The 15976-nt window shown below is 49.9% G+C and overlaps 1 protein-coding gene and 1 pseudogene across 1 annotated transcript in view; both read right to left on the minus strand.

The window, feature by feature from the left end:
- GARS1 (glycyl-tRNA synthetase 1) overlaps positions 1-7083 on the minus strand; it is a 46772-nt gene extending 39689 nt beyond the window's left edge. The window contains exon 1 of the mRNA XM_053661856.1: positions 6786-7083. Within this exon, the coding sequence (XP_053517831.1) occupies positions 6786-7007 (222 nt within the window). The 5' untranslated portion in view covers positions 7008-7083. The remainder of the gene's footprint in view (positions 1-6785) is intronic.
- An 8243-nt stretch (positions 7084-15326) lies between these two features.
- Positions 15327-15440, minus strand: LOC119035289 (uncharacterized; annotated as a pseudogene).
- Between the last annotated feature and the right edge of the window lie 536 nt (positions 15441-15976).

Below are 15976 nucleotides of genomic sequence, written 5' to 3' on the forward strand. Positions count from 1 at the left end.
CCTTTCAGCCTCAGCGGCTGGAAATGAGACAGATGTCCTCCTTGTGCCCCTCCACACTTCCAAACTGACTCCTCTCCCTCCTTCTCAGAGCCCTGCTCCCTGGAAGGACCTGCCATCGATCGCCCTTCCCCTGTTGTTCCTTTTCAAGCTCGCGTTTACTGCCCCTCATTCAGCGACAGTCTCCCGCTCCTTCAATTCCTGCTACTGTGGAATGTCCCGGTCAGGCTACGAAAAGCAGTTTATAACGACCTGAACCTAGACCCTAACTCTGCTTACATTCAGTCAGAAGTCTTTTCCCAGTCTTAACATACACCGAGTTTTGCAGAAATGCTACCCAGAAGAATGTAATTTAAAAGAAGACTGTACCTTCTTTTGTTTAGAGTTTTACAAAGAGTTATTACTTGAAACAGACAGACAGAACCACGTGACCAATGGCAATGCTGTGGTGGTGCCAGGACAACCAGTACAGCACACCCTCACCAGTGTGCACACGCGTGGCAGCGACACGCAGTCAGTCTGCGTGGAGCTCAAGCATCGGCTTCCTTCAGCACAACATCCAGGGGAGCCACACCCCCAAACTTACATAACAAAATGCATGTTATTTTATTGTAATTTTCTTTGTAATATATTTAAAGCATTATGTTTACACATGCTCTCCTTTACTTAGGGTTAGGAGGTATTTTGTGCGAATCTCACTGCTGGACAGTACTGACCAATCCCAAAATGTCTGGTGTAAGAGGCAACCCGGGCAGCTCCCTCCCGACCTCTCCGGCTGCCGCGCTGACCTCGGCCCCTCCCCCTTGTTTCGGTGTCTCCGTCGCACTCCCACCACCTGAGATCGCCCTGCCCATGCACTGGCGGGCTTATGGACATGCACTTCATCTGTCCCTGTCTTAGGACAGGGGCTGTGGCAGGTCATTTCTGGCACTCCAATATTTGCTGACTGATATCACAACCTAAACCCAGCACGGTGCCAAGCACTTACTACTCAGCAAATCTCTATTAATTCATTCTTTACTCATTCAGTGCTCTTTTCCCTTCCTCTGCGGCTCAGAGCATCCAGCTCATAGTGCTCATCAACAGTGCTTTCTGAGGGGATAAGAACCCACAAGGGCCCTTGTTCTGAAAAGAGGGTGGCAAGCAGTAATTCTTTATCTCTTACTTTTTTGAAGATTTCGTTTATTTTTAGAGAGAGGGGAAGGGAGGGAGACAGAGAGGGAGAGTAATATCCATCGGCTGCCTGCCATGCACCCCTACCTGGGTACCTGGCCCACAACCCAGGCATGTGCCCTGAGTGGGAATCGAACCAGTGACCTTTCATGTTGTGGGATGGCGCCCAACCAACTGAGCCACACCAGTCAGGGCGGCAAACAGTAATTCCTATTGACTGTCTGAAAGAAGCAGGCAAGCAGTTCATCTGAACGTCTCTCCCTGTGTCCAGTACTGCCACTCCCACATATTTCATCTGCTGTTTATTCTGGAGCTTCACAGTTGAAGACAGGGCATGGGCAAAGGGCCCACCATAAGTAAAGGTAAAGACAGGAAGTATTAAAAATGAATTTTCCTGCCCTGGCTCAGTGGATTGAGTACCAGCTTGGGAACCAAAATGCTGCTGGTCTGATTCCCAGGCAGGGCACATGCCTGGGTTGCAGGCCAGGTCTCTAGGAGGGCGTGTGCAAGAGTCAACTGCACACCGATGTTTCTCTCCTTCTCTTTCTCCCTCTCTTCCTCTGTCTAAACACAAATCAAGTCTTTAAAAAAAAACTTTCTAAAAATAAATAAAATCTTAAGAAACAAATAATAAATAAAATTAATTTTCCTGAACCACTTTTAAAGTCATGATTCATAATGATCCAATCCTGAAAACAGGAGACGAAGGTACTTAAGGATTCCTATTTCGAATTATTTTTCTTCTCTCTTCTTCACTGCCCAACTGTGCTTTAATGTGTGTGTGTGTGTTCAGTGAAACTGATGTGAAAGGACAAGCCTCTAAGGCTCTGCATTACTCTTAAGAAACATCAACTGGACGCTTAGCTCCCGGATATACTCTCACCTAAAGACACGTATTGGACGTAACAGCCTGTGACTGTGAAGCAAAGTAGCTGCCAGCTGAGCAACCATTCATTCCACAGGGTCCTTGTGGGTCCTTCCTGCACATTGCAATGTGCACTCAGCCGGCCAAGAAAAAACAAACAGAAACCCACTCCCTCACCTTTGTAAGGTGTTTGGTTTTACACACGTGGGCCTAGCGGGTTCTTACTGAGATTGAGTTCGTCTCAGATTTCCAAGTGTTTAACAGCTGGTACCCAAAACTTCAAAAATGTTTCACTTGCTCTCTGTGGCTTAAGCAAGGGCTTTTTTTTTTTTAAATCCTCACCCAAGAACAATTTTTTAATTGTTTTTATGGAAGCAAGAAAGGGACGGGGGCGGGGGGGAGGGAAACTTCAACATGAGAGAGAAACATCAACTGGTTGCCTTCTCCTTTGTGCCCTAACTAGGGACTTAATCCACAACCTGGGTATGTGCCCCGGCTGGGAATCGAACCTGTGACCTTTCAGTCTACAAGACGATGCTCCAATCAACTGAGCCACACCAGCCAGGGCTAAAGCAAGAGCTTCAAAGCAGAAAATCAATGCAGAGAAGAACTGAGGGCTCTTCACCCTAAGTCTTCTTACCACCAAGATCTGAATTTTAGCTGGGTCTTCCCAATTACTGTAAATATGAAATACCGAAACACAAGCAATGTTATGCACACGTGCATTCCTATCATTGGTAATTTAGACCGAAAATCACCATTTAAAGACCACCCAAGAAATCATTAAGAAGGCTTTTTATCATCCTAGCTTACCAAATTCCAAAGACACTGACCCTCTTATAAAGGTTCAGAACATTACCAAACCACCGATCACAGGAAAACAGGAGAGCCCCGCGCCAGCGAAGGTTTAGTAAAATGAGCACTCCAATAAGCCACACGCATCTCGGAATAACACCTAACATCCAACCAAGTTTACCACGGGGTGTGGGCCGCACACATAGCACTCACACACCCGGTGCTCATTGTAACACTACAGAAAGGTTTAAAAAACCTGCTGAGAGTCACCAGCTAGCAAAGAGCGGAGTCAGACCCAGACTCCGGAAACACAGCCCCAGAGCCCACCCTTTTAATCACTAGGTCCAGCAACACAAACATAGGCAGGGGTGTATTTTTCAAATTAGAGAATCCCCAGCAACCCCCTAGAATGCCATCTACCGATTCTTCAAAAACCTTTCCTGTCTTGACAATTAAGTTTCACTCCAGGTTAAAAAAAAAAGCCTTCTTGGTTACTTTTCTCCATACTGGTTACTCTGTGAGAGCAGCAAGCTACATCCACCTAAAGCACTTCAGAGAGGCCTCTTACATCTGGCAATGATTGGAAGACACCTCACCAAACCTCTACACCAGCTGTCAAGTAAAAGCCATCTCAACAGGCCGTGTTTGCACAGAGGCCTTGAAACATGTATTTCTTTAGGGGAGGAATCCCAACATTTACACAAAGATGGGACAGGCGGGCAGTTCCAACAGGAGAGTGATTAGCACAGGTAAATGCTGAGAATAGGTAAAATGATCCCAGAAAAGCACCCTCAGGGTACCAGGCGAGGGCAGTGGTGCAGGCCCAGGGGCGGGGTGCAGTGGGTAGAACAGACGGGACTGAGTGAGCAGAGAGGATGGGGAACCCCTCAGCTGTAAAGGGGAAAACGGGCTGGGGAATGGGAGGTCCTGGGGGGATGACCAGATGCTACCACTGCCCTAGAACAACAGCTCTACAACGTGTGGTCTCGGAACCCCGTGTCATACTTATCACCAAGGACCCCAAATTCCTTTTGTTAGTGTGGGCCATTTCTATCAGTTTACTGTATTAGAAATTAGAATACAAATTTTAAATATTCACTAACTCATTTAAAATAGCAGTAATGAATTTTGCAAAATTTCCCCAAAGGTTTATCATTGGCCACAAATACTAACAGTTATTTTCTTGAAATGACGAGCTCCCGTCACTCCTTTTCCAGAAAATGAACACCGACACTCGGGACGGAATGACAGCACTGTCCCGCATCTCACAAAAGCAGTCCCTGGAAGAGGCAGAGCGCTCAGCTTGTCATGCGAACAACCACACAAGCGTTTGTCCTGAGACCACCACCAGATTCCAATACGCCTTCTGCAAATCCACACTTTTGTCACACAGAAAATCAAAACAATTTATTAATAATAACACTAATCATTTTAACCGCTGTCTGAAGAACCCTCTAAAGCAAAACTGACCTAAAAAGAAACCGCTCTCGGAGTGGGGGGGACAGGGCAGGCTGCTTCCCGCCACTGCTTTCGCAAATGGCAACACACTGAAAAACAAAACAACATCTTCACCTTGTCCTCACATAGCTCCAACCTTGGGGCCTCCAAGGGTTCGCACATAACACTTCAGCGCCACTGCCCTGGAGCTGTCTATGGTTCCCCAATAAGACACTACGGAACAGAGCTTTCACTAATACGTAGTAAAAAAAAAAAAAAAAAAAAAAGACGTTAGCTGGTCTTTCAAAGTTAAACCTACTAAACAGAAAAGACTGTTCTTTATTGTATAAGTTATGGTTTGCCTTTTTTTGTATTAAAATATCCTTTCTTCAATGAAGTGAAAGCAGAATTCAGACGGCAGTCTGGTAATTGTTATTAGTTTATTTTAATGTACTTATTTGGCAAAATAAAGGCTGGTCACCCTATGTTAATTCCTATCTTTTTAAAAATTCAGTTGTCCTAGGGCACCCTCCATCAAACAGCTATGCATTTTTCCTGATGTTCTGAAGCCCTCCTAGAAGTTCCAGAACTGCTTCTCCAGTAAACAGCTATGGATGTGCCACAGGAAAATAACACTAGAGTCCTTTAAAAAGCAACAGCATGCACACAGCCTAGCAGATCAGCAAGTTCATAGGAAACACATAATTACATGAAACACAGCCCACTAATAAGATCAGTTGTTAACCCCCTTAAAATCCTCACTGCAAGTATGTCTTCTACTGTACAAACTTCACAATGGAAATATGTAAAATGTATCGATGGGGGCAGTGTGTTTCACCTCCTCCTAACAAAAAAAGGGGGGTGGGGTGTAACTTGCTGATCTTTAAATACCTTTCCAGCTGACACTAGAAGAATCGCCATGAATCAAAGTTCCAGGTACTTAAATCTCGTATGTGTGGTCCTGAAAAATTAAGAATCCAACTGAACTTACCTAAACTAACTTACATATTCAGAAAGTGCCTTTAAAAAAGTAACAACAGAGCCAACATAAACAAGACGCAAGATAATAACAGCATCGAAAAAAACGATCAAAGTAAGCGCACAGAGCTGCTTGCTTCCACAGCCTCCGATGACAGATAACTCCCACTGCAGTTCCAGGCTAACGTGGCAGAGGGAGGGGTTTGGGGACGTGTTTTTTAAAAATTCGATGTAGTGTCCCTTCTAAAGTGAAGGATATGAAAACAATGGATAGTTACAGAAAAGACAAAGGAGCCACACCTAATTCATTTAGGGAAAGTGGGCGTAGGGAGACGGAGAATAAGCAGCGTCCTGATACCAAAAATAAAGGAGTAAAAATTAAGCCCACGGTGAAACTGCAAATTAAAACACCACTGAATCAGTCAGGCTCACACCAGCAAGAAGGAGACATTGCAAAGTGGCAGCATTTGCTGAATCTGTGGCATCTCTAAACCAATCGATCGTTTCCGCGGGAGGGTGCCACCCTCCGCAGCCGAGATGAGCTATTGCATCAGGCGTCGGCCCAGGCAAGAAACCCGTTCCGGGTTTCCCACTAGGTCCCCATCCCAGGCTCTCGGCTCCACCGACTGGATGTGAGAATCCATTTGCAATAATAACCTTTTCCTCGTCCTCTCTAAATTCTGACACCCTTGGAGTGCCCCGGGAAAGGGAAGCCTGTCCAGATCAAGTCCTCCAGAGCCGGAAAGTTCCCTCACAGTGTCCCATTCGCAGGGCTGACCTCACCGAGTCACTCAGCAACAGTCAGTGTCCCCGGTTTGCGATCTGAAAGTTCCCTCCTCTCAAATGACCCTTTCGGAACCCAGAAAGGAAGACAGGAGCGAAGGACGAAGAGCTCACAGCATTATTAGAAGGGGAGGGGGAGTTCAACGCCTCCCCACATCCACGTTTCAACTATTTTTATTTTCTCAGCCCGTCGTCGGCTAACTAAGCAAAGAATGCAGGAAGATGTCCAGGAGGAAACACCATTCAAAGCATCCCGAAGATGAAAAAGGAGAGTCTAGCCGCACGAAGACAGAACGGCGGCTCAAATCGACCAGGGAAGAATTAGCAACCCCGCCACCCAGGGCGCACAAAGAACTCGGCGGAGATCGGAAAGTGAAGTTGAGGTTGCTGAGCTAGGACTGGGGGGAAACCGAAAGGGCACAGAGCCCAGCCTCCGCGGGGAGAGGAGGCGCGGGCAGTAACTAGCCGTGGGAAAGGAGGACAGATTCGAGCAGGATGTCCACGGGGATCCGAGGGAGTCACCCAAGATGAGGGAAGGACGGAGGTCCACCGGAGGGAAGGTGGCCGACGCACGCGGGGATCTGGGTCCACAGTGGGGGAGGCGAGGATGATGCCAGGAAATCAGGGGCTTCCAGAAGATGGAGAGGGGTAACCGGCGAGGTGGACGGGTGCCCGGGGAGGAGAGAGGGGAAACGGGACGGAAAGGGGGGAGGGAGGGAAAGCCGAAGGCTGAGGGGGAGGCACAGATCACGGGTACCTGCTGGCGCACTGCTAGTCTGAGAGGTGCCAGCACCTCCTCAGCCCCGGCGCCGTCCATGCTGCTCCCGGAGGCGGCCGCGGGGAATAAGGTCGCGGCGGGGGTGCGCGTGCGGAGCGGCCGGCGGGGCGGGAGCGGAGGCCGGGCCGGGAGCCGTGGAGGCAGCGAGAGCAGCAGAGCGGCGCAGGCGGCTCTAAGCAGCGCCGGGCGCGGACAGGGCATGAGCCGGCGGCCCCGGGCGGTACGGCAGGCGGGGCGGCGGAAGCGGCGCTCGGGGCCGGACCCTGAGCATGATGAAATCGCCGCGTAAACGCCGCCGCGCGCGCGCAGCCGCACATTCCACACGCGGAGACGCAGCGCGGGTCGCCGCCTGCAGATTCGACACAAGAACCCGGAAGACCCAGCATCCCTCGGAGCCCGGAGAAGACAGGGTTCAGCTGGGTCCCCGGGAGAGTCGTGGGGTCTCAGGTAGCCCCAAGCAAACATGTTTGCACAATGAGGCGCCAGGCCACACCAACAGGGTGGACATTCAAGGACTCAGCTCCACCCGAGGCTGCAGACTGAAATGCGCACCTTCAAAGCATAGGCATGTACGCGGGCACTGACCCTCGGGCTGTCCCAGAGGAAAACACGCTTCTGTGTCTGTCCTCTGCTCCACTGGACCTTAAAGGGCCGTAAACATCAAATCAGATAGGGACCTAGGTTCATTGTTGCTCCAGCTCAGACGTTCCTCAGATGAGGAAACGGCACATTTGGAAGTGTGATCCTGTGACACACACACACACACACACACACACACACACACACACACGCACACACGCTCCCATAAAGCCTCCCCACAACTCCCATATCCTTGGGGATAAAGTCCAGTCTTCCCTCTGGGAAGACGGCCTACCTCTCTGCCTCACTCCAGCCAGTCCCCTGCCCCACCCCCTGCACCCTGTTTTCCAGCCTTACTTAACCTGTAGCGTATGGCCTTTTGCCTTGGCCTCTCTGAACGTATTGCTTTCTCCTCCACCTGGAACTTTTTTTGTGTTTCCACCGCCCCCCGCCTCCCATTACACCCCTAATGTCCTAGTCCCTTCTGCCTGGTTTATGCCTTACATTTGGGAGGGCTCTTGTACACAAACAAGGTCCCATTCGAGCTAGCTCCCATTCGGGCTAGTCTCCATTCGGGCTAGTCCCATTCGTCTATTGGAGAGGCAGCAGGGAGACTCACAGGGTCCATGAGAGTAGGGGTGCCAGGCTCAAGAATGCTCATACCTGAGACAGCTCCACACGGCCAAGAAGCAGACTTTGGTGTATTAGTTAGGAGCTACATTTGGCTACCAAGTAGCAGACATGAAAAAGCAAGTCAGTGCTCTGTTTTTCTAAAGAGAGGTGCAAAGGCCAGAAATCCAGGCAGGTGCAAGGCATGAGGATATTGGGGCTGAGTTCTTTGAGTTTCTCTTGGCTTTTTCTTCCAGATGGCTGGAGAAGAGCCAACCATCAGACTCACTCCTCAGGCAGCAAAGATGAGGAAAAGAGGAAACGGCCTTTCTCCTCAGGAGCCCCCCTGAGGAAGACGGCTCACCACCTTCTGCTGCCACCTTGCTGACCAAAACTGGATTATATGGTGCCATGGTTCATTTTATGTGGCACCCCGGCTGGGTCGGATAGTGTTCAGAGAGTTGATCAAACACTTCTGGATGTTGCTGCGAGGGGATTTTTTTAGATGAGATTAATGTTTAAATCAGTAGAAGCGGTGTAAAGCAAACCTTCATTCTGTGGGTGGGCTTCATTCAATCAGGTGAAGGCCTTTAGGAAAGGACTGAGGTCCTCTGAGGACTTGGTCCCCTGGTATAGCTTGGAAACCCCTGTCTTAGGTAGCAGCTCACAGAAGATAGAAAGGATGGTGCAGGAGGGGAGGAAAAAAAAAACTGGCATAAGAGCAAAGGGAATGCTTGGAAAAGAGGAGACCTTTAAACCTTCCAGGGACAGAGAAAAGGAAATTATTTGATGTTACTTGATAGTTTACCTGCCTGGGACAAAAGGACAGGAAGGAGGGTGTAGCCGGAAAGCTTGTCCTGGCTTTCTCAGGTTGGCCCAGCCTCCACCCTGCAGGATTCTGCAGGTCCTGCTGGCCAGAGGCCAGAATGCACTCACCCCTCCCTTCTCTTAAATGATCCTGTCTTGGCAGCATGATGATCAGCAGAGAATGATGCCACTCTCTCCTCCTGTTTCTTGTCTCTGCTGCAGTTCTGGTGGTCCTTTCTCACTCTTCTTCCCTACCCGCCCCCATCCTCACCAGAGGATATGCTCATTGATTTTAGAGGGGAAGGGAGGGACAGAGAGAGAGCAAAACATCGATGTAAGAGAGAAACATCAGTCGGTTGTCTGCAGTACGTGCCCCAACCGGGATCCAACCCATAATATTTTGGAATATGGGATGATGCTCCAACCAACTGAGCCACCCGCCCAGGGCTCTCGCTCTTCTTATTTGCTGTCTCACTGTTTTGAGTGCTCACCTTCTTCTCAGGCTATCCTCTCTGCAGGGATATTAGAGCTAGACCACGTGACTCTCCATGTCTCTTTGCACGTTGGTCTGTTTCTCCTCTCCATGTCTGAGGATGTGGCTGCAAGAACCCTAGTGTGGCAATCCCATGGGGATGGATCCCCACCTGCATCTCTAGGTCAGTACCTCCTGTACCCACTAGCAATCCTGGGGAAGAGTTCAGACTGCGTTGGCTGGGTGATGTGCTGGCTCTGTGACCCATCACTATTACTAGAGTGATGAAGCAATATGGTTTATGATAAAGGAAATGAGGTTCCATGATTGGCCCATCAAAGTCACAATGGGGGAGCGAAAGGCTGTTCCCAAAGGCAGGTGTGTCTGTCAGAGTCCCAGTCAGGAGACAAAAACTACAGTGTACACAGGGAATGTATAATATAAATAATGGTTAACTGATAGCAGAAGGTTGACCACTATGGGGTAAAGAGATCTCTAAAGAATGTAGGAACAGATGAATGGATAAACAAAATGTGGTTCGTGCATACAATGGAATATTATTCCGTCAAAGAAAGGAAGGAAATTCCAACACACACAACAGGGATGGATTTGGGAAACATTTTCTAAGTGAAATATAAGCCAGACACAAAAGTACAGACCTTGTATGAGTCAACTTATCTGAGGTGTCCGGATATGACAAATGCATGGAGATAAGATAAAGTAGCACAGGGGTTACCAGGGGCTGTGGGCGGGGTGACGGGGAGCTACTGTTCGATGGGATGATGGAGAAGTTCTGGAAATAGATCATGGCGATGCTGACACTGGATTGTGCACTTACCAAGGGTTAAAATGGTAAACTTTATGTTCAGTTTATTATGTACAATAGATTAAAGTAAAGCATAAATGAATACAAGCAGCAGGCACTAGCTCCAGGCTTGATGCCAGGCACCCAAGAAAGCAGCCACCATAGAACAAAAGCCCTTCCCCAAAGCTGAGACTCGGATCCCAGGGGGAAGACCATTGGAAGGGGCAGAGGCCCGTCCAGTTTGCAAGTGGTTGCTAAATTTGATTTGGGTCACAGCCACATTGGTTTGGTTAAGGCACACGAACGGGCCCCCAAGGCACTGTAGCCTGATGGGCATACACGGCGTGACCTGGGGCACCGGGAGAAGCACGTAACTTTGTGCCAGTTGGAACAGGCTGCATGGTCTGGGTGTCTAAACACCACGCGAGTGGTGTTGGGAGGCATCTTCGGGGCTGCGGTTGGCAGCCTCGGCTGCAGAGGATACGTCAGAAGCAGCCGTGTCTGTGTGAATTTTCCTGTTGTCACTGCATGGGAACAGGGATGATGAGCCCCACAGAAGGGCATGGGACACCTTGACTGTAGGCTCTTTGTTGGGTGGCCTTTGCATGTTTGACCAGCAATGGTGTGAATAAGACACAGTTTTGTTTCAAGGGCTAGAAGGGCCTGGCCAGTGTTGTTCATAGAGCTGCTATAATCCCAGTGCCTCCAACAGTGCCTGGGCCATCCTGAGTGTTTAATACATTCCTAAATGTTAGGCCGCTTTACCTATCCTTTGCCTACCTAGTTCTTTCCAACTCTCCTATTCCCATGTCATTTTGCTGAGTTTGTGTTATTCCGGCCCTCGATGTCTTTACAGTATCCAGCAGTGCGGTTTCTTCCATGAGCTAGTTTCTAGTTTCCTTCACTTTCTTTTTCCACTGTTTTTCCTGTACTCTTCCTTCTTGGAAGCAATAACTTCATTACGTTTTTAAAGGCCTGGCAATTGTTTCGCTGCAGTTTTTAGCAGCTCTTTGGCAGTGTTTTCATTTTGTTAATGCAGCTCCCTGTTTAAATTATTGGGGTGGCACGTGGCAGCATTGTCCTGGTGAGGACTCTGCTCTGCCACTTGCTTTGCCCATCGTCCTTTCTGATGCTGGGAGACATGCTTTGCAGCTTCCTGGTTGATGACTCATCTTTACATGAGTGGACTTTTCCCTGGACCAGCTCTTTGCCGGAGAGGTCAGGGCGACGTTCGCCCATTGGCTGGAATTCTCCTCAAGGCCCAGGTTGTAGGGTATGAGTTGGGTCTGCCTTTGGTTCCCAGCACAGGCTCATCTGAGACCTTTGGCAGCAGAACACACTGGCCTCTGTGGGGGACGTCTGCCTGATTTCCATGTCACTTCTTTTCATTTGCTGCCTAAATGCTGAGAGCAGAAGGTCAGGTCCCTACGCCTGGGGGCAGAGACGGAGCGTGAGGAGAATGTCTACACCTCCCCCTCCTAAGGAGCAGGCTGGAGCCATCTGGGGAGAAGAGCTGCAGGTGGCAGAAGGACAGCCCTCCTGTCCTGGGTCCAGATGCCCGGGGCTTCTCCCTGCCCCTGCTGGGTCTGGGGCCTTGCCGGCAGGGGCCCAAGGTACCACAGCTGGCTTTGGAGTCACGTCACCTGAGATCTTGGGTTACAGGGGACAGACAGCAGCCCGACCAATGTCTGCCAGCCTCCCATTCTCTGTCCACCTCCCATGTGTTCCCGACACAGCCGTGGAGGCTGCTGCGAGCTGTGTGGAGTTCAGGGGAAATGCTTTCTGGAAACCTGCCTAAAACCAGCTCAACAGGCTGAGAGGAATTTTCACGGGGAGAGCTTGGAGAGGGTTAAATTTGGAGAGCATTCAATTAAGTGGGTAAGAGGATTAGAAGTTGGACCTAAGCAGAAAGAATTCATGGAGAAGAAAAATATGCTTTGTTGCACTGGAAAATTATAAACCTGAAGCAATCACCGTTGCGACTTTGTTTGGGGTGTGAGTGTGCGTGCCCACTGGGTGTTGAAGGATGTAGTTAATGTTACCGACACCCAATAGGTGAGACTCAGGCCCAGCCCTTCAGAACTCACTGAGCAGTGGGGAAAGTATCTGACAGTTTCACAGGAGTCATCAGGAACTGAGGTCAACAATCTATTATATTTTCATTGCCTTTTCCCCTCGTGGGGAAAGCAACACATGCTATTGAAGAGAATTTGGAAAACAAAGAAGAAATTAAAAATTGTCTTTGATCCTGCCACCAGAAGTAATCACAGTTAATGATTTTATCTTTTTTGGAGATAAATAGTTATACCGAGCACTAATGTTCATGAAATGCATTCAGGGGCCCAGGGGCAGGGGCTGTGCTAGATTCTCATTTAATCTGAATATCAGCCCTGGGAAGTGGGTAGCATCACTGTCCCCACTTTGCAGATGAGGGAACAGAGGCTTTGAGGTTGACTGCCCAGCCTGGTCTTACAGCTGCGACTGGCAGCGGTCGGACTCATCCAGGACCTGTCTTATCCCCAAGCCCAGGGACCAGAAGGACCCAGTGGCCAAGGCTTTATCCTGAGAGGGCCAAGGTGATTATGAACATAGCCCAGTGGCTGCAGCTCAGACTTGGCTTTCAGAGGGCTAATGTCTAATTCCTATGGAGACACAGGACTGAAAGAGCTATATACTTGAAAAAGAAAAAGGAGATGATGAGAAAAATCTTGGCCTCTTTGGGAACTCTTTATAGTAGTTCCTGGTCACACTCTGCCGCTGGGGGGGTGAGGGGGGCGTGGTTGAGCTCCAGGACTTGAAGGTGGTGCCTACTGGTGTACTGCTGCCACCTGGTGGAAAAAATGGGGTATGACCGTGTCCTTCAAGACCAGGCCTGGGATGGAAGACACTCCCTGGGATGGAAGAGAAGTACTTGCAAAGAACTTTGCAAGCCTTGCAATCTCAGGTAGGGGACACGAGTTACAACTGCTGCTGTGATTCCCAGCTCTCCCCATGTCCTGATAAGGCTTAGCAAAACTCAGCTATGTATATTTTCCTGTACTTACAAATGTGTTTCCTTTTCTACTTTCTTATAGTGAAATTACCTCTGATGTTCACCACCCTTAAATACTCAGACACAGTAGCTCATTCTCAGGAGCTGGTTGAACGGCAGGGGATGCCCCCCACCCACCCACCCCCACCAGAAGGGCGGAGAGTAGGTAATCCAAAGCGCCCTCTGCTGGCCAGTCCACTTCACTCTGCCCAGGACAGGACCACAACCATCGTGGGGCCAACAGTGGGAGTGCCCTCCTGGCCTGCACCCTCGGGTGCAGACTACTTGACTCAGTTCTCCTTGGCATCCCCTTTGCTAACACAGCCCAGAGAATCGTGGCCATTGGTTTACACCTCCCTGACTTAGATACAGATAAGTTACATTTCCCTGCATTAGATACAAGTAAGTGTAAAATGAAGACACATCAAACACGCATGGCCCGGACCTCCCGTCTAAGACAGAAAGTCCTGTGTGGGATGGCTCCGGGACTAGAGGGTATGAGGACCTAATCTCAGGTTCAGAATGGGCTCAAAGAGTCTATAAGGCCCCTGGGGTATTAGCCAAGGTGATACTTATTGGAAAAGGGTTGCTTTCTTCCAGGGAGAGGATCGACTGAGCTTTTGAAGAGGATCGAAGCGTTTTCATCTACTTTAAAAACGGTCCCTGACCAAACCTCCAAGTGTTTCAGCCTGAAAGTCCAGGGAGGGTGGAGCTAGGGGCACCAAAGGCTGGGCCACAAAGGGACCGGCGCCACCCTCAGCTCAGGCCAGTGTGGCGAGAGCAATGTCAGATCCAGGGGACAGTGGTGCAGAAGCCGCAGGCCTGTGGCCCCCAAAGCTGAAGGCGAGGAGAGGCGGGGACCATGGCTGGGGGAGTCCACTGCTGCTGACTGGTGGTCCGACCATCAGTCTCGGTGAGCAGCGCAGCCCTCTCCCCACACGGAAGAGGAAGCTTGCCTCGGCGACAGAAGGAAGCACTCAGCTACACCGGCTGTGTAAGAGGAGGGAATTCCTGGAGAGCAAACCCTTTTTACAATCCCTAATATCTCTGACTTCTTATTTCAAAAATAAGGTTTGCCACTGAACATTATTTAAATCAGCCAACATTTTCTAGCACCCAGCTTGAAAACAGCTCCTTTACCGCCCCTTCCCTCCCATCACCTGGTCCCCAAAGCTGACTGCAGAAATCTTGCTGTGTCTGGGAGCTGTGTCTGGGAGTTGGTCTTCCCCACCAGACCCGTAATATTTGTTTGTAATTCTCCATGGTGCTTGGCCGGCTGTGTGGTCCCTGGGAGGCGTACTTACTTCTCTTCACCCCCACCAGACTATCCTCTCATTTTTTATTGCCCGCGGTGCTGGCACATGCCTTGAAAACACACTTGCTAATCAGTGTCCCTGCACTGGATGATGCATTCATTCACTGCATACTCACCGAGAGGCTCCTTTGTACCAAATCAGAAGACAGGTGCTGGAGGGTGCAAGGACCAGACAGCCGCTGCCTCTGGCCTCTGGGTGAGAGCGCAGCAGCCAAACAATTACAACACAATGTGGCAAATGCTAAGCATGAAATACAAGGAAGTACAACGAAGGAAGACTTGCTTCACTGGGCAATTGGGGGAGGCTTCACAGAAGAGGTGACATTTGAAGGCTGAGTAGAAGTGTTCCTTGCAGTGAAGTGAAAGAGCATCCAGGTAGCGGGAGATGTGACAGACTACAGAGCAGCTCAGGTGAGGGCACCCAGGGGAGGACAGGAGGGTGGAGCAGTGCTGGTGAGACACTCTGCCAGTGCCCGTGGACGCCAGATCACAAACGTCCTCACGTGCCATTTTTATAAGGCGTTTGGATTTCATCCTACTGGCAACATGGAGTCTGTGCAGGCTGCTCAGCAAAGAAATGCCAAACATCTGTGTTCTGTGATGATAATCTTGTACCCATGTGGCCGATGGATGAGGGCGCCCAGTGAAGAGATGGCAGGTGACCGGGCCTGGACTGCAGCAAGCAGTAACTGAAGTGCATTCTTGCTCCCCTGGGGCAGATGGCTCTCTCGGCAGTTTGCAGGCGATCAGCTTGCCCAGGCACCAAACGCAAGGCTCGCTGTTTCACCTGCTGTAGGTTTTCCTGGTACAAGCCCTGCCTCCCTTGAGTCTGTGACAGTCCACACGTGGCTGCTGTCCCTCACATGTGAGTACGTATTCACTGTGGTGAACGTCTCTGTGTTATTCTTTGACAGTTTCTCCTGGGGTCTCCCATCCAAGTACTAACCAAGCCCGACCCTGCTTAGCTTCCGAGATCAGACGAGATCGGGCGCGTTCAGGGTGGTATGGCCGTAGACTCTCCTGGGGTCTTCATCACGACTGCTCACCTCAGTCCTTTCATTGGAGCTCTGTGCAACATCTCTTCCGGATACCTTGAATTCAGAGTTGTCTTCCCTTAGCTGCTCAGGGGGGTCTCCGTGGGTGACAATCAAGGTCTTCGACTCCTGGGTGCCGGCCGAGCCTGGCCCCTGGGCTGTGCTGGCTCCACCGTGGGTGCTTCCTCTTGCCCTCTGCTGGTGGAAGGGAATCCCAGGGTTAAGACTTGGTCATCTGATCTCTGTCAACTGGCAAATGACAGGGATCCTGATGTCTCCTTTTGTCTTGTTGTTCTCCTTTGTCTTGAAGATTCTGAGATTTGGGAAACTGCTGTGTTGCCTTCAAATCACAAGACAAGCCCTTTAATCAGGCCCTTGTCAGGGGCAACCAACCTCAAGGTTGGAAATTCAGATGCGCCGTATCCAGCGTGGCTGATGGATTGTATTTTCCCACCATCGATAGAATTCTGTGTCCTTTGTCTTATGAGAACATATTTGTTTTCACCACATTTCTGTGT

This window comes from Artibeus jamaicensis, unplaced genomic scaffold (genome assembly GCF_021234435.1).
Source record: "Artibeus jamaicensis isolate MK-2021 breed Jamaican fruit bat unplaced genomic scaffold, CSHL_Jam_final contig_1016, whole genome shotgun sequence".
In the NCBI taxonomy this organism is placed as follows: domain Eukaryota; kingdom Metazoa; phylum Chordata; class Mammalia; order Chiroptera; family Phyllostomidae; genus Artibeus; species Artibeus jamaicensis.